Genomic DNA, 17,209 nt, shown 5'->3' with positions numbered 1-17,209 from the left:
CTGAGGTCCGGGGTTCAATCCCCGGCCCCGCCTGTGTGGAGTTTGCATGTTCTCCCCGTACCTGCGTGGGTTTTCTCCGGGCACTCCGGTTTCCTCCCACATCCCAAAAACATGCATGGTAGGTTAATTGACAACTCTAAATTTCCCGTAGGTGTGAATGTGAGTGCGAATGGTTGTTTGTTTATATATGTGCCCTGCGATTGGTTGGCAACCAGTTCAGGGTGTACCCCGCCTCCTGCCCGATGATAGCTGGGATAGGTTCCAGCACGCCCGCGACCCTAGTGAGGAGAAGCAGCTCAGAAAATGGATGGATGGATGGATAATGTTTTTGAGCAATTAAGTACACAAGTATATACAGTAAATGAACAGCTCATTTAAATAGACACATTCACATCCGATCACAAGATGTGATCGGTGATCGGTTTTTTAAACTCTCTGATCGGTGATCGGCCCCAAAAATCCTGATCGTGTAAAGCCATACACACACATATATTCAGTATATATATGGGCCATTCTCTCACACACACACATGCACGCACGCACGAAGTTATGTTTTTCTAGTCCTAAATTTGATGATACAATACAGATATTGGAACTACTGTGTACTGGCCCAACTCAGGCAACTTAATTATTTTTAAAAAACAAAAAAAACAGGAATGGGATTTTAGCATAATATTAGCAAATACATGAAATGACATCTATGTTAACACTCAGCAAATTACAGATCATTGTGCAATACACAGTCTGTGACCGTAGGAGAAGAGTACTAACACGTGGCTGTCAACTTGGTTGGCATGTACTCAACATGCACGTTGTTACGACAACGCGTAGGGCAACTGTTTCATCCCTTTCAAGCACTTGTTGCACACGGGGCGCTTAAGCTCCACCCGTTCTTGAGTGAGCAGGCAAGTCTACTCACACTCCTACACTTTCTTTGAGGAAGGGGCTTCAGTGATACACACACAAAACACAATAATAAATGAAAAGGCCAATAGAGCAGGACAACGTCACACAAAGAACATTCCTGAGAACATATAAGCTTCCTTCCGTGTGTGTGTGCATGTGCAATATAGCTGTGATGAGAACAGAAACTGTACAAAACCAGCTGAAGCACATGCTACGCTTGTATATTAGTAGCAAACAGGTTGAAATGTGCGGCTTCCTGCAAGAGGTCTATTAGATGTGTTTTAAAACTGCCTTTATATTTGTTCAAAGTCATAATCTACACTTTCTTGTCATTTACTGAAAAACTTCTGATTCTTAAATCTTGAGGACCATCTTTATTACCTCATCAGGAGGAGGATTTCAGATTGAACGTTAGCATTTTGTAAATGATTTAGCTAAAAGCAAACTTACCATTTATCTAAAACCTGAAAAAGTCAAAAGGCACTTCTTCTTGCACATAAATATTTAGCTCAGACGGATACTGAGCAAGCGACACAGTGAACTGATTAGCAAATCCGCCTCACATTTCTGGGGAGCTGGGTTCAAATCTGGCCTCGCCTGTGTGGAGTTTGCATGTTCTCCCCGTGCCTGCGTGGGTTTTCTCTGGGTACTCCGGTTTCCTCCCACATCCCAAAAACATGCACCGTAGGTTAATCGAAGACTCTAAATTGGGCACAGGTCTGAATGTGAGTGCGCATGGTTGTTTGTTTATATGTGCCCTGCGATTTGATGGAAACCAGTTCAGGGTGTACCCTGCCTCCCGGTTGCAGTTAGCTGGGATAGGCTCCAATATACCCGCGACCCTGGTGAGGATAAGCGGTGTAGGAAATGGATGGATGGATGGATGATATTGAGCATTTCGCTAAAACTGAAGCTAGACATATACCTCAGACTGAACATTAGCACTTGGATAATTATTTAGTTGGAAGGGAAGCTTAGCACATAGTACCTGTCCAAGGTCCAGCGTGACGTTGACTTGGTTGAACTCCGTGCTGCGCGACAGCGGCGGGCTCTGCCACCATCGCTCGGTGCCATCAATGGCGTTGGTGATGGGATGGGTGCGGTCGCTGTCGCCATGGCGACAGATGTCACAGTATTGACCCTGAGGGGACAAAGAAATGTTAGCATGCACTGTCACGTACCAGATTTTTTTTCCACATTTAATGGAAATTATCTACAGCATGGTGGATGACTGGTTAGCACATCAGTCTCACAATTCTTAACATATCGCATCAAATATTGTGCTTTAAATAAATACTTGTATTATTATATTCATAATGTATAATGTGCCTGTGGATGAAAAAGCGAAGCTTGTGACCAAAATGTACGCGAATGGTACATAAACGCTGGGTACGTTCAAATGAATGGAGTCAGTGAGACTGGTACTTTTTTCCAAGACTGACATTTAGCAAGAACGTAAATTCACAATGTCATTGAAACTGAAAATTAATCATTAATTGACAACTCTCTTGAATCATTCATCATAAAGTTTTGGGTGTGTGTGTGAAGTAATTTAATTACAATAAATTAATTTAATTACCCCCTCCTTGAGCAGTCACCTTATCATGGTGGAGGGGTTTGTGTGTCCCAATGATCCTAGGAGCTAAGTTGTCTGGTGCTTTATGCCCCAGTCAGGGTCACCCATGGCAAACAGGTCCTAGGTGAGGGACCAGACAAAGCACGGCTCCAAAAAACCCTATGACGAGTACAATAAATTGATTCAGGTTTCCCTTGCTCGGACGCGGGTTACCTGGGCCCCCCTCTGGAGCCAGGCCCGGAGGTGGGGCTCGAAGGCGAGCGCCTGGTGGCCGGGCCTGCACCTCTGGGGCCACTCTGGAGTTGCCCACGGTGAGAGGCGCCGAGCAGGAGTGGGTATACTTATTGCTCCCCATATCGGCGCCTGTACGTTGGGGTTCACCCCGGTGCACGAGAGGGTAGCCTCCCTCCACCTCCGGGTGGGGAGACGGGTCCTGACTGTTGTTTGTGCCTATGCACCAAACAGCAGTTCAGAGTACTCACCCTTTTTGGAGTCCTTGGAGGGGGTACTGGAGAGTGCTCCCGCTGGGGACGCCATCGTTCTGCTGGGGGACTTCAATGCTCACGTGGGCAATGACAGTGAGACCTGGAAGGGCGTGATTTGGAGGAACGGCCCCCCGATCAGAACCCGAGCGGTGTTCTGTTATTGGACTTCTGTGCTCATCACGGATTGTCCATAACGAACACCATGTTCAACCATAAGGGTGTCCACACGTGCACTTGGCAGCAGGACACCGTAGGTCGCAGTTCGATGATTGACTTTGTGGTCGTGTCATCGGACTTACGGCCGCATGTCTTGGACACTCGGGTAAAGAGAGGGGCGGAGCTGTCAACTGATCATCACCTGGTGGTGAGTTGGCTCCGATGGTGGAGGAAGATGCCGGTCCGACGTGGCAGGCCCAAACGTATTGTGAGGGTCTGCTGGGAATGTCTGGCGGAACCCCCTGTCAGAAAGAGTTTCAACTCCCACCTCCGACAGAACTTTGCTCATGTTCCGGGGGAGGCGGGGGACATCGAGTTCGAGTGGACCATGTTCCGCGCCTACATTGCTGAGGCGGCCGACCGGAGCTGTGGCCGTAAGGTGGTTGGTGCCTGTCGTGGTGGCAATCCCCGAACCCGTTGGTGGACACCAATGGTGGGGGATGCCGTCAAGCTGAAGGAGGAGTCCTATTGGGCCTTTTTGGCATGTGGGACTCCTGAGGGAGCTGATGGGTACCGCCTATTTCCTTCCCAATCTCTTCGTGACTCCAGCACTTGCACTGGGGGGGGAGTCCTTTGAATTTTCTTCATTTGAACATGTACATCGGTGGCACGTGATTAAAATGTGTTTAAATTGACATTTTACCCCTCTTCTACTAAAAATGTTTTTTCTCAGCGTGCGAGTCCACTCCTGTGTATTAAAATAATAAATTGAGTAATCAAAAAGGAGTCAAAGTTTTTGATATCCTCTTTGATATGCTTCTATTTGAATTCACAAGATTTATTACAAATACCACATACAACATTTACGCATGAACCTTTATCTCACAGGGCTGAGTGTAGGTTACTGTATGAACACATTTGTTATGAGTTCTAAAAATACATGGTATTAACCTTGTGGGGTGATCCTAGTCAGCCACATGTGCTCCCAGCACCCCTGAGAGAGCAGCGTCACCCATGATCGCAGCGATTCTCTCCTCAAACGGAGTGAGGCCCTCCACGCCGGTTCTTCCGCCTTTTTTTGGCCATACTTTGGCGGTGGGCAGCTCTCCTCCGCTTCACATTCACCTTAATGTCTGACCACTTCTTTTTTAGTTCAGCGTGTGCGCGCTATTCTGTCACCACAGCATTTACAGCCGCACACGCGATGTCCCATTCACTCCTCTTTCGCGTGTTGTTAACGCCGGAGGACAGCGTGCCAAAGAGGATTTTCTTGTGCACCTCCACTTCATTGAGGAACTTCACATTCAGAAAAAAAAAATTTTTTCCATTACCTTGCTCATTTTCCTTTTTTTTCTGATCATGCAGAGATCGGCATCTCAGCTGCGGTGCAGGGTTCATTTAAATGTGATTTGCATATTCAAATGTGGGCGTGGACAGGGAGGAGTCGGCGACTCCAAGATGTGCGCTCATTTCCACATTGATTGGAATGTACGGCGGAAATGTGCTTGGATTCATGAGTACCCAGAGTTTCATACGTCTGGATATTTTTGTGCATACAACGTTTTCTGGATTTGAGCGTACGCCGTGTTTTAGTTGGAAATCCACGCAAGTCTTTGTACATGAGGCCCCTGGTCAGCAAGTTGCATTTGTTCTCGCAGGCACTGTTCTACAGTCGCCATTGTTGTTGCTTTGTTCCTTGTTACGGAAAGTAAAAACTGCTACCAAAATTGGCGATAAAATGGAGAGGAAACTCCACCCTGTGGTGTCCTAGCCAATACCAGCCGTAGCGACACCCCCGACTTGGAGGAGAACTGCAGCACATTTTCAAAACAGCACACGTGGGTTGCGCTCCAGTATAAAGGGAAACTGCGCGCTGGATAGTCGCAGTGATGTCAGCATGGTCGCCGCCCGCACAAGTATAAAGAAGCCTTTATTGCGATTGGTCGGTTAAGTCCAGATCTGTACCTTCGTCCAACTGTATAGCTTCTACCTATTATACCGTTTATACTGCACACCCCTAACATCCAGCTTTGTTACAGCTGCTGCTGTTTTTGTTTTTTTTAAGTGCTTGAAAAAGTTGATTTGAGAGAATGTTGAGTGTATTGTGTGTGTTGCGTTCAATAAACAGGTCTGAAGGTCATCAGGTACTCTGATTGAGCTCATTAGCTATATCACTTCTTCAAATGACCTGCAGGCACAGGACAGTCCACAAGAAGGGACCCCCATCCCCCACCTGACAGAACCACAACCCCACTTGATGGAATCCTGCTTCCTGGGGACAACAGAAACAGCAGTTGGGCTAATCCCACCAGACAACAAACGTGCTCCAATTGGTCAACACGGGTCAGTCGCCAGAAGGAATGTGGGGAGGAGGCGGGTAGCTCATTGGCCTTCATTATTAACCCGTCAACGCCGAACAGAAGCCTTGACCTTTTTACACGCGAAACAAATGGACAGTATCAAGTCATTCACACTCTAATGCAAGTCCTCAATATTTTAACACGCTAAGATTTCATTAGCACATGTTGATTTTTTTTTTATTCATTTAATTTTTTTAATCTATTTGAGGTCCCCTGAATGTTTTTTCTCCCCAAACTACAAATTTGACATTTGATATCAGAATCGATACGGAATCGAATCATTAAGCAGTATCGAAAATGGAATCAGAATCGTAAAAAATCTTATCCATTCCCATCCCTAATGATTACATGCTAAAAAGCCATCAACCTGCTAACACACTAAGAAGTCATCTGACTGCTAACATGCTAAGATGTCATCAACAAGAAGTCTTCAACATGTTAACATGCTATGAAGTCATCATCATCAACACATTATTCAGTAGAACGCTAAGAAGTCATCCACATGCTGAGAAGACTTAGCGCTACGAAGTCATGAACACTCCAACACACTATGAAGTCTTGGAACATGCTATAGCAGTGACTCTCAACTGGTGGGTCCAGACCGAGAAGAGGGTCGTGAACAGGTAGTTTATAAAAAAAATAAAAATAAATAAAAATTAAAAAAAATAATTTAAAAAAAATAAAAAAATAAAAAATAAAAAATTTACACCGGGTCCTCAACGGCATCAACATGTAATGTTGTGTAAAATAAGATACTCTGAAAGGCACTTTGTACAAGTAAGTGTGTTATTATGTTTCAAAATGTACACGGCAGTGTCCGACATTAAGCCTTTTTGAGTGGTGGCCCTATCAGAACTTGTACTGGCCCCGTATATTCATGATATAATACGTTACGTTGCAGTGATTTCATATTTATCATCTTTTTCTGGATTATTGAAGACCCATTAAGAAATTATTAGTACAGTTGCATTCATTGCGATGACTGTACTAACCTCACAAAAATCAAGGCATTTCATTTGCACAAATTAATAATAATGTTTAAAAGAATAAATCAATTCAAAAATGTTAAGACATTTACTTTGCACTGACACTAATTAGGGGTCCTGCGGTAAGGGTTTTATACTGCCGATTCCGGTACCGACAATCCATTTGTGATATCTGCCGATCACTGCTGATACCGATCATATGGATGAGCATTAAAATCCATCCATTCATTTTTTTGAACGCTTATCCTCACCAGTTGCGGGCAAGCTGGAGCCTATCGCAGGTGACTCGGGGCGAGAGGCAGGTACACCCTGAACTGGTCACCAGCCAATCCCAGGGCAAAACAAAGGGCGGCGGGATATGCTTCTATATCAATGAAAAATGGTGTACGGACGTCACGGAGCTCAGCACACACTGCAGCCCGCATTTGGAGTCGCTGTTTTTGAACTGTAAGCCATTCTACTCGCCGCGTGAGTTTGCATCATTCATACTGGCTGGCGTGTACATTCCGCCTCAAGCTAACACGAACGCCACACTGCTAATGCTCGCCGAACAAGTCAACAAAATTGAAAAAAAAAAAAAAAAACACCTGGACTCACCCCTCATTATTCTCGGGGACTTTAACAAAGCTAAACTCAACCACGAACTCCCTAAATACAAGCTGCACATCGACTGTCCTCCCAGGGAAAATAACATTTTGGACCACTGTTATACTACGATAAAAAACGCATACAGTGCCAAACCTCGTGCAACACTGGGCTTGTCTGATCACTGGTTAATTCACGTAATACCGATATACAGGCAAAAACTTAAATGCGCGAAGCCTGCAGTGAAAACAGTGAAAAAGTGGACCAATGAAGCAAAGATGGAACTTGAAAGCTGTTTAGACTGCACAGACTGGAGTGTCTTTGAAAATTCAGCTGGCAGCCTGGATGAATATACAGACACTGTCACATCCTCTATCAGTTTCTGTGAAGAGGTGTGTGTACCAACAAAGTAATTTTGCACATTCAATAACAACAAGCCGTGGTACACTGCCAAACTTAAGCAGCTCCGCCAAGCTGAGGAGGACGCATATCAAAGCGGGGACAGGGTCCTGTATAATCGAGCTAGAAACCATCTGACTAAAGAAATTAACATTGCAAAGAAGAACAATGCTGCAAAGTTGGAAAAACAGTTTTGCGCTAACGACTCTAAATCAGTCTGGCATACATTCCAATCGCTGACAAATTACAAGCGACGATCCCCCCAAGCTGAGAACAATAGCACACTAGCAAACGACTTGAATACCTTCTACTGCAGATTTGAAAAGGACACTTTCACACCCACCCAGTCGTGCTACCGACCACAATCACACCACCGACTTCTGCGTTAACCATCCACGAACAGGATGTGAGACGCATCTTCAAACATCAAAAGATTAACAAAGCGGCAGGCCCAGACCATGTGTCCCCATCCTGCCTCAAAGTCTGCGCGGACCAGCTCGTTCCAGTCTTCACTCGGATCTTCAATAGATCTCTGGAACTGTGCGAAGTACAATCCTGTTTCAAACGCTCCACCATCATTCCAGTCCCCAAGAAACCTGCAATCTCGGATGCACTCACTGTAGTAGTTTCACCACGCTGCACTATTTGCATAGCTGTAGTTGACCAATTCTAGTCACTCATGCCAGAGTAGCATCTGCTCCATTTGCACACTGACTGAGGAGTATCTGCAACATTTGCACAATCAACATTGTCCCAGATTATCGTACTACTCGCTTGAAGTCTCGACGCCCTTTGCAAAATGGTCATTGCACCGGACTATTGTAATATTAGTCATTTGAACTGCTCTAAGTGCTAGACGACTCTGCATCTTTTTACACAATTATCAAAAAAAAAAAAAGTACCGGCATTACCAGATAACTAGCAACCCTTTATTGCTCAGTGACTGTTTTTCTCAATGTCTTTATGTCTCAAAAGTGTTCTCTTCAATTGACTGTCGTACTAGAGCAGTTCCAATTACCGGAGACAAATTCCTTGTGTGTTTTTTGGACATAATTGGCAAATAAAGATGATTCTGATTCTGATATAAACAAATAACCACTCGCACGATCTACGTTACTACCCTCACCTATGGTCACGAGTTGTGGGTCGTGATCGAAAGAACGAGATCCCGGATACAAGCGGCCAAAATGAGTTTCCTCCGCAGTGTATCCAGGCTCTCCCTTCGAGATAGGGTGAGAAGCTCGGTCATCCGGGAGGGGCTCAGAGTAGAGCCGCTGCTCCTTCGCAATGAGAAGAGCCAGATGAGGTAGCTGGGGCATCTGATTCGGATGCCTCCTGGAAGCCTCCCTGGTGAGGTGTTCCAGGCACATCCCCGGGGTCTCCTCCCGGTGGGACCCAGGACACGCTGGAGAGAATACGTCTCTCGGCTGGCATGGGAATGCCTCGGGATCCCACCAGAAGAGGTGGATGAAGTAGCTGGGGAGAGGGAAGTCTGGGCGTCCCTGCTAAAGCTACAGCCCCCGCGACCCGACCTCGGATAAACGGTAGAAAGTGGATGGAAATAATTTTGGTAATCCCAATTGTCCTAAAACAGGGAAAATTTAGTCTGATTTCATGTCACAGCCTGGGAAAAAAAGTGTGCCTTTATATCCAGTCAATGACTGTATCTGCAGTCGGGGAAAAAAGTGTGGTTTATAAGTAGTCAATGACTGTATCTGCTGTTCGTGCAGTGTGGTGTAATGCATGCATGGCGCTACTTGTTTACTGTAAGCTAAAAAAGAGCAGAAGAAGAAAGTCGCAAAAATAACATTAATAAACTCGTTTTTCACAGATTAGAAAGAATATATGCCCGTGAGTAGTATTATATGACCGTCTGGATCCGTTACTATGGCGTTTGTGTGAATATTCGTTATTCGAAGGTAAATCCCCCTGTGACCAAATGCTAATTGTAGCTAGACTGTCAATCGGGTTTTTCATGGACTGTTTAGCATTAAGGTGGAGATTTGTAAAACAATATGTTTCTTGTATTAAAATATAAAATGAGTGTCCTTATGTTTGCTGTGCACTTAATTTTACAGTAAACTCCGACTGGGGTGTCTATAAACATCTTAAACCATGCTCAAGGAGGGCAGAGTAACATTCTTCAGTCTGCAAGGTACGAGCTGCTGTATGAGATGAGCAGAGTTAGCTTGGGTGATTGTTTTAAGACTAAACCCGAATTCGTGCCCGTTTGAGTCAGGCGGTGCTGGTCGCCGTTTCACCTTACGTCATCACAACACGCTGTCTTCGACGGGATGTTTCAGTGATAAAAGAATTTCAGACTGGCGCTGAAGTTGCAGTTTTGGGCCATTTTCGGCAGGCGAAAATCTTCAAAATCTTCTTCTTCAGAAATGTGTACTGCCCCGAGCAAGTCAGTGTCTATATTAGTGTCAAACTCAAGGCCCGGGGGCCAGATCCGGCCCACCACATCATTTTATGTGGCCCGCGAAAGCAAATCAAAATAGCTTGAAACGCCATGATTCTTGCTAAAATCTGTACAAAAATGTTTAATTGTCATTTGTAATAAATAATACAGTTGTGATACTGCAACCATGTTTTTGTTACCAACACCCTTTTTACAGCACAGTAACTTGAATAATAGTTGAACAAAGTATTACCCTTGACTTTTTATTTCAAAACAAGTCATCCATCGATTTGTTGTCTATGTGATAATATAAAGAGGTGATTCAACATTTATATTTCACAATCATAATGGCCCTCTGAGAGAAACCGGAACTACGATGTGGCCCGCAGCTAAAATGAGTTTGACACCTCTGGTCTATATGTCGGTGGTGGCCCAACACAGCAGCGTAGTGGCCCCGGGCCACTGGACCACCGTTAATGTCGGACTCTGTATGGTACATAAGTTTTTAAAGGCTATTTTTTAACAATTAATGTTCTTTATTGTTCTTCACTTCAGTAAAAGTGGGTCTCGACTTGGTGATAATAGGAAAATGCGGGTCCCAGGGTGACAACAGTTGACAAGGGTTAGTGCTTAACTTATTTAGTGCCGAGCACGTATTAATACGTAGTTTCCGTTTCTTCACGGGAAGTGGGAGAGGTTTAGATTTGACGCACGGCACTGTAGCCTGACATGAACTGTTGAGCGGCGCGGACAGGCTGGAAGTCGGACCAGCTGAAACATTTTTACACTCAGAGACAAAAGTAGATGTAAAGAATTCGCAGAATATGTATCGTGGTAGTTTGCACAATTGTGTGTTTGTGTCAGAAATGTGTTATAACTGAGATCTTGTATGACAAGGATCACGGTCGCCATGTCAACAGCCAGGAAACAACACGAAGCGTCATGACTGACGTGACATCTGGTGAGTTCGCGTAACTCACAGCGCATTACATAGCTAAATACGTGATTATTTTGCAATCAAAAGCCATTCCTAAATTGTTTTCACTGGTTTATGCAATGAAAACACTTAACACGACAAAAAGTAACAAAATATACAAACAGCGAAGTTACTGTTGCAGAAATGCTGCTTTTCACAAAAAAATCCATAATCTGTGAGACTCGACCAAAAAACGTAAAATTTAACAACTGTATGTTTCACTGCACATAACTATCCATCCATCCATCCATTTTCTGAGCCGATTCTCCTCACTAGGGTCGCGGGCGTGCTGGAGCCTATCCCAGCTATCATCGGGCAGGAGGCGGGGTACACCCTGAACTGGTCGCCAGCCAATCGCAGGGCACATACAAACAAACAACCATTCGCACTCACATCCACACCTACGGGCAGTTTAGATTCCCCAATTCATGCATGTTTTTAGGATGTGGGAGGAAACCGGAGTGCCAGGAGAAAACCCACGCAGGCACGGGGAGAACATGCAAACTCCACACAGGCGGGACCGGCGATTGAACCCCGGTCCTCAGAACTGTGAGGCTGACGCTCTAACCAGTCGCCCACCGTGCCGCCTGCGCAAAACTAAAGAACAGAAAAAGGGCAGGATCTAGCTTTTTTTTTGCTGCTGAAAGATGAGAGTTCATCCTTTAATTTGGTAGATTTGAACACTTGTGAGGATAAGCAGCTCAGAAAATGGATGGATGGATGGATGGTATGAATATAATCATCGAACAAAATATTCTGTAAGCCTGTAAAGTCACTCAAAATCTTCAAAAACTGCTGGCACCCAGGGGGGTTTCTTTTCTGAAAACTGCTGGCACAAAATGAGTCGAGTATAGTGCGAAGGGGGAGGAGCCTTTTGGGTGGGGGGACCTTAGTGTGAAATAAGAGGAGCCAAGCGAGAAGCCAAATATGAGGGGGGGAAAGCCTGGAGAATGGGGGAGTAGCAAAAAATTAACACATTGCCTGCATGCTATTGTATTTTATGTATTCAGCCTTTATTTATCCAGGTAAGCCAATTGAGAACCAATTCTTATTTCAGTGCCGACCTGGCAGCAGCAAGCAGAGTAAAACAAAGGAAAAGCAAATACAAATACATTGACAACACCACGGTGTGATATAGTGACTGTAGATAAGACATTATGTTACATCATAGCACATCGTGAATAAAAGGATGAAAACATGCTAAAATAGGTGCAGCAATCAAGTATTGGGATGAATGAGGTGCATTATATTATTTGTTGTGGAGTCTTCCAGCACTTTGCAGTGATTCCCAACCAGAATGCCCTGGTACATCAGGAGTGCTGCAGGAAATTGTCCAATTTGACTTATTTCTCCGAAAACTATTAACTACAAATACATCTTTGTTCATCACAGTGACAGGCAGAACAATTAAATATGCTTCCATTACATGGCAGACAGAACAATAAACCTGTGTATTTACCCAACTGATTAAGTCATGGCTTCCTGCAAGTACATCAGCTTTGTGTTCAATTAGACAAACCCATTTCACACTAAGTAAATTTGTGGGTAAATTGAGATTAGATCGCCATTATTTAAGTAGTCATACTATATTGTACTTACTGTGACATTTTTGTTTGGTTGTGTGCTGTGAGATTTTTTTTTTTTTTTTCTGCTTGCCCCGTGAGCCTCCGTACTGCACTCGCCTCCCATACATATCCGATTTATATCCACAGATGTGGAAAAAATTGAATTGTACTGTTCACATTGACATGAAAAAAAATCAGATACATGTAAAATTGGGCAGAAAAAAAAGAATCGGAATTGACCTGCAATGTGAATATAGCCAAAGCATCCGCATTATCAAGAATCCTGTAATATTTATTACATTAATTTAGCTGCTTTTTCCTAAAACTGGTTAATTTATCTTACTATAGTTGGTTAATTTATTTATAACAATAAAAGATATCAGTCTAAATGTGAATAATTGTATGTTGTATAAAAAGATGTCTTTTGATAATTGCGTGCTTATAGTTCTTTTCTTACCTCAACACTGCAAATTGTGAAATGCCTAATTTTTATTGTTCCTGTGACAATTTACAAAATTGTTAAACGTATATGTAAAATGGTCTTACACATACATTTTTAAAATATATGTTTTATTAAATAATTTGTTAATTGATAATGATTAAATTAATTTAAAATAATACACTTAAAATGAATAATTCTTTTGTAAAAAATAAATAAAATAAAAAATAAAAAAGTATTTTACATGATGTTAAACCCTTCTTCTGTCTGCTTTAAAAATCAATTGTGGCACTTGAGCACAAGTTTTCCACCCCCTGCCCAAGGACTGGACTGCACACAACTAGTACCGTGTCACAGCACAGCAACTATGTTGTACTGTATAGTACAATAACCACAATACACACACTATATTACAGGAGTATTCCCACACTACTGTATATAATCCTCGACTCACTTGTATGCAGTACTCGAAACATATACAAGCAGTACCAAAATCACTTCGCAGACGTGTGTGCTACAAAAAGGTCAAAGTTGTTTTCCTGGTCTGAAACGTGTAAATTTGATTTGGTTGCCAGGGCAGGGGAGTGTGCTCGGTTCGGTGGGCCTCACCTGGATGGTCTGGCCTGGGTCTCCTGACACCGGCCCGCCGACCAGCTTGCAGTAGAGGTCGAGCACGCTCTTTCCAGCCTCGTCCTCCCCGCAGGTTGCGGTGGCAGTGATCTTGGTGCCCTCGGCCAGGTTGAAGTACGGCGGGTGCAGACTGAAGCCGTTTACCCCGCTCGGGGCCTCCTGTGCCGACACCGGAAGCAGGACCAATAGCACCAGGGCCGAAACTAACCGCAAAAAAGCGAGGCGCATGACGGGCGCCATCACCGAGCCCCCCTGTGCCGGATAAAGTTGTGAGTTTAGCGGCACGCGGAACTTTCTCACAGGGAAGCCGCGCGTCGAGTGAAGAAAAGCTGACTACTTGCTCGCGTCTTCTGCGCCAGCGTGCTCGTGTGCGCGCTTGCGCGTGACCGTCCTGTGTGCGCCTGCTCCGTCTTGCCTAAAAGTGGGCGTGCGCATCCTCCAGGGGGCCTCCCACCTGGTCACGTTACCTGCACACTCGTGCACGTGCAATGAGGAAGGGGTCTGTGGTCACGTGACCTTGATTTTCCAACTTCAATTATGTTTCCTAATGTTTAATAACAATAGGTAGAATAGGATACTTCCAGGTGGCACATAACCAATTGACTTTACAATATACAGTGCCGTGAAAAAGTATTTGTCCCCTTCTCAAATTCTTACTTTTTGCAAATTTTCTCCACTTTAAGATCATCAAACAAATGTAAATATCAGACAAAGATAACCCAAATAAACATCCATCCATCCATTTTCTGAGCTGCTTCTCCTCACTCGGGTCGTGGGCGTGCAGGAGCCTATCCCAGCTATCATCCGCAGGAGGCGGGGTACACCCTGAACTGGTTGCCAGCCAATCGCAGGGCACATACAAACAAACAACCATTCGCACTCACATTCACACCTACGGGCAATTTAGAGTTGTCAGTTAACCGACCACACATGTTTTTGGGATGTGGGAGGAAAGCAGAGTGCCCAGAGAAAACCCACGCAGGCACGCGGAGAACATGCAAACTCCACACAGACGGGCTCTCAGAACTGTGAGGCAGACGCTCTAACCACCGTGCCGCCCCAAATAAACATAAAATGCTATTTTAAAATTGTGATATTGTTATAGATAAATTAAAATATTTAAAATATTCAAAGCGGTAGCTCCTTCCTTCAGGTAGGCGCTACTGATCAATGCAAACTAGAACTAGCAGACATTCCAACAGCTTCTTCCCTCTTGAAATCAACTTCTTAAGCACCTAACCTACAATTACATTGCAACATGCTGGCATTTTTTTGTCTTGAGTTTGTTGTCACATTTCTTTCGGGCGAATTGTGTAATACTCGTGCACTCACTGTAGTAGTCTCACCACGCTGCACTATTTAAATATTTGTTGTTGACCAATACTGGCCACTCAAGCCAGAGTAGCATCTGCTCCATTTGTACACTGACTGAGGAGTATCTGCAACATTTGCACAATCAACATTGTCCCAGATTATTGTACTACTCGCTTGAAGTCTCGGGGCACTTTGCACAATGGTCATTGCACCGGACTATTGCAATTAGTCATTCGAAGTGCTCTAATGGCTAGAGGACTGTGCTTCTCTTTGCACAATTGTCAAAAAAATAAATAATTATGTACCGGGATAACTAGCAAACCTTTATTGCTCAGTGACTGTATTTTTTTTTTTTTTCAATGTCTTTATGTCTCAAAAGTGTTCTCTGTCAATTGACTGTCTGTTGTTGTACTAGAGCGGCTCCAATTAAAGGAGACAAATTCCTTGTGTGGGCGGCACGGTGGCCGACTGGTTAGAGCGTCAGCCTCACAGTTCTGAGGACCCGGGTTCAATCCCCGGCCCCGCCTGTGTGGAGTTTGCATGTTCTCCCCGTGCCTGCGTGGGTTTTCTCCGGGCACTCCGGTTTCCTCCCACATCCCAAAAACATGCATTAATTGGAGACTCTAAATTGCCCGTAGGCATGACTGTGAGTGCGCATGGTTGTTTGTTTCTATGTGCCCTGCGATTGGCTGGCAACCAGTTCAGGGTGTACCCCGCCTCCTGCCCGATGACAGCTGGGATAGGCTCCAGCACGCCCGCGACCCTAGTGAGGAGAAGCGGCTCAGAAAAAGGATGGATGGATGGATGAAATTCCTTGTGTGTTTTTTGGACATACTTGACAAATAAAGATGATTCTGATTCTGAGCTACCTGGCCTTGTATGAAAAAGTAAGTCAGCCAAAAGATCTAAAAAAAAGTGGAACAAAATGCCACAAACCAAAGAAATTTAAGAATAGGTCACAAATAAAGTAATTGACATTTATCAGTGTGGACAGAGTGACGAAGATATTTCTAAAGCGTTAGGACTCCGGTGAATTATCCATTATGCAAAAATGGAGAAAACATGGAACAGTGGTGAACCTTCCGAGGTGTGGCCGGCCGAGAAAAATCACCCCAAGGGCACAGTGGCAACTCATCCAGGAGGTCACAAAGGAACGCTGGACAATATCGAAAGAAATGCAGATCTCCCTTGCCTCAGTTAAGGTCAGTGTACATGACTCAACCATAATCAGAATCAGAATAATCTTTATTTGCGAAGTATGTCAAAAACACACAACAAATTTGTCTCTGGTAGTAGTTGGAACTGCTCTAGTATGACAACAGACAGCAACTGTGACAACAACTACTTTTGAGACATAAAAAGAGAAAAACACACAACGGAGTGTCACTGAGCAATTAAAGGTTACTGGTAATGTGGTAATGCAGATACAATGACAATTGTGCAAATGATACCAAGTCCTCTACAATTTAGAGCAGTTTGACATGACAAATAGAGTGAAAATCTGGTACAGTGACTTTATTGTTCTCTGCTTAGGGGGATGGTCGCTTGCAGTTGGTTAGCAATTGTAATCCACACCAGACTGACTTAGAGTCGTTAGTAAACTGTTTTTCAAGAATTTATGCCTAATTTATCTTTGCCATGTTTGCTATGTTAATTTCTTTTGTCAGCTGGTTTCTGGCCCAATTGTACAGGGCTCTGTCCCCACTCCGACAGGTGTCCTCTTTAGGCTGATGAAGTTGCTGAAGTTTGCCAGTGAACCACGGCTTGTTGTTATTGAACGTGCGAAATGTCTTTGTTGGTACACACACATCTTCACAGAAATTAATATACAGTCGGCACGGAAAGTATTCAGACCCCCTTAAATTTTTCACTCTTTGTTATATTGCAGTCATTTGCTAAAATAATTTAAGTTAATTTTTTCCTCAATATTGTACACACAGCACCCCATATTGACAGAAAAAACGGAATTGTTGAAAGTGCAGGGGTGTAGTGATGGTTGACTATCTCGAACTTTCCATCTCCCGACTGCAGCTCAGCCAAAGTGATATTTGGGTTGTTCTTTACCTCTTTCACAAAGGCTCTTCTCCCCCGATTGCGCAGTTTGGCCGGACGGCCAGCTCTAGGAAGGGTTCTGGTCGTCCCAAATACACACATACATACATACCCTCACCAAAGGAACATAGAATGCCAAATGTTGAAAATAAGCATTTGTGACCAGATACAGTTGAATAAGACATCAGACGCGAGTTACTGACGTCATTGAAAAAATAAAATGCCTTAAATGGAAATGGGCTGGCCACGTTGCCCTAAGAGCTGACAAAAGGTGGACCACAGAAACTAGATGCCACTACGCACAAAGCGGCCAAGGCGAAGACCTAAAAGTAAATGCATAGAGGAAATTATTAAACATCGGAATACACTGGCAAAT

At 44.1% G+C, this 17,209-nt stretch overlaps 1 protein-coding gene across 1 annotated transcript in view; it reads right to left on the bottom strand.

Moving 5' to 3' along the window:
• Window positions 1–13,857, bottom strand: part of lama5 (laminin, alpha 5) — a 262,541-nt gene extending 248,684 nt beyond the window's left edge. The window contains 2 exon segments of the mRNA XM_061670415.1: window positions 1,895–2,047; window positions 13,447–13,857. Of these exon segments, the coding sequence (XP_061526399.1) occupies window positions 1,895–2,047; window positions 13,447–13,707 (414 nt within the window). The 5' untranslated portion in view covers window positions 13,708–13,857.
• Between the last annotated feature and the right edge of the window lie 3,352 nt (window positions 13,858–17,209).

Source organism: Phycodurus eques, chromosome 1, assembly GCF_024500275.1.
Source record: "Phycodurus eques isolate BA_2022a chromosome 1, UOR_Pequ_1.1, whole genome shotgun sequence".
In the NCBI taxonomy this organism is placed as follows: Eukaryota; Metazoa; Chordata; class Actinopteri; order Syngnathiformes; family Syngnathidae; genus Phycodurus; species Phycodurus eques.
The sequence above is the reverse complement of the archived record's forward strand: the minus strand, read 5'-3'. Positions and strand labels throughout refer to the sequence as shown.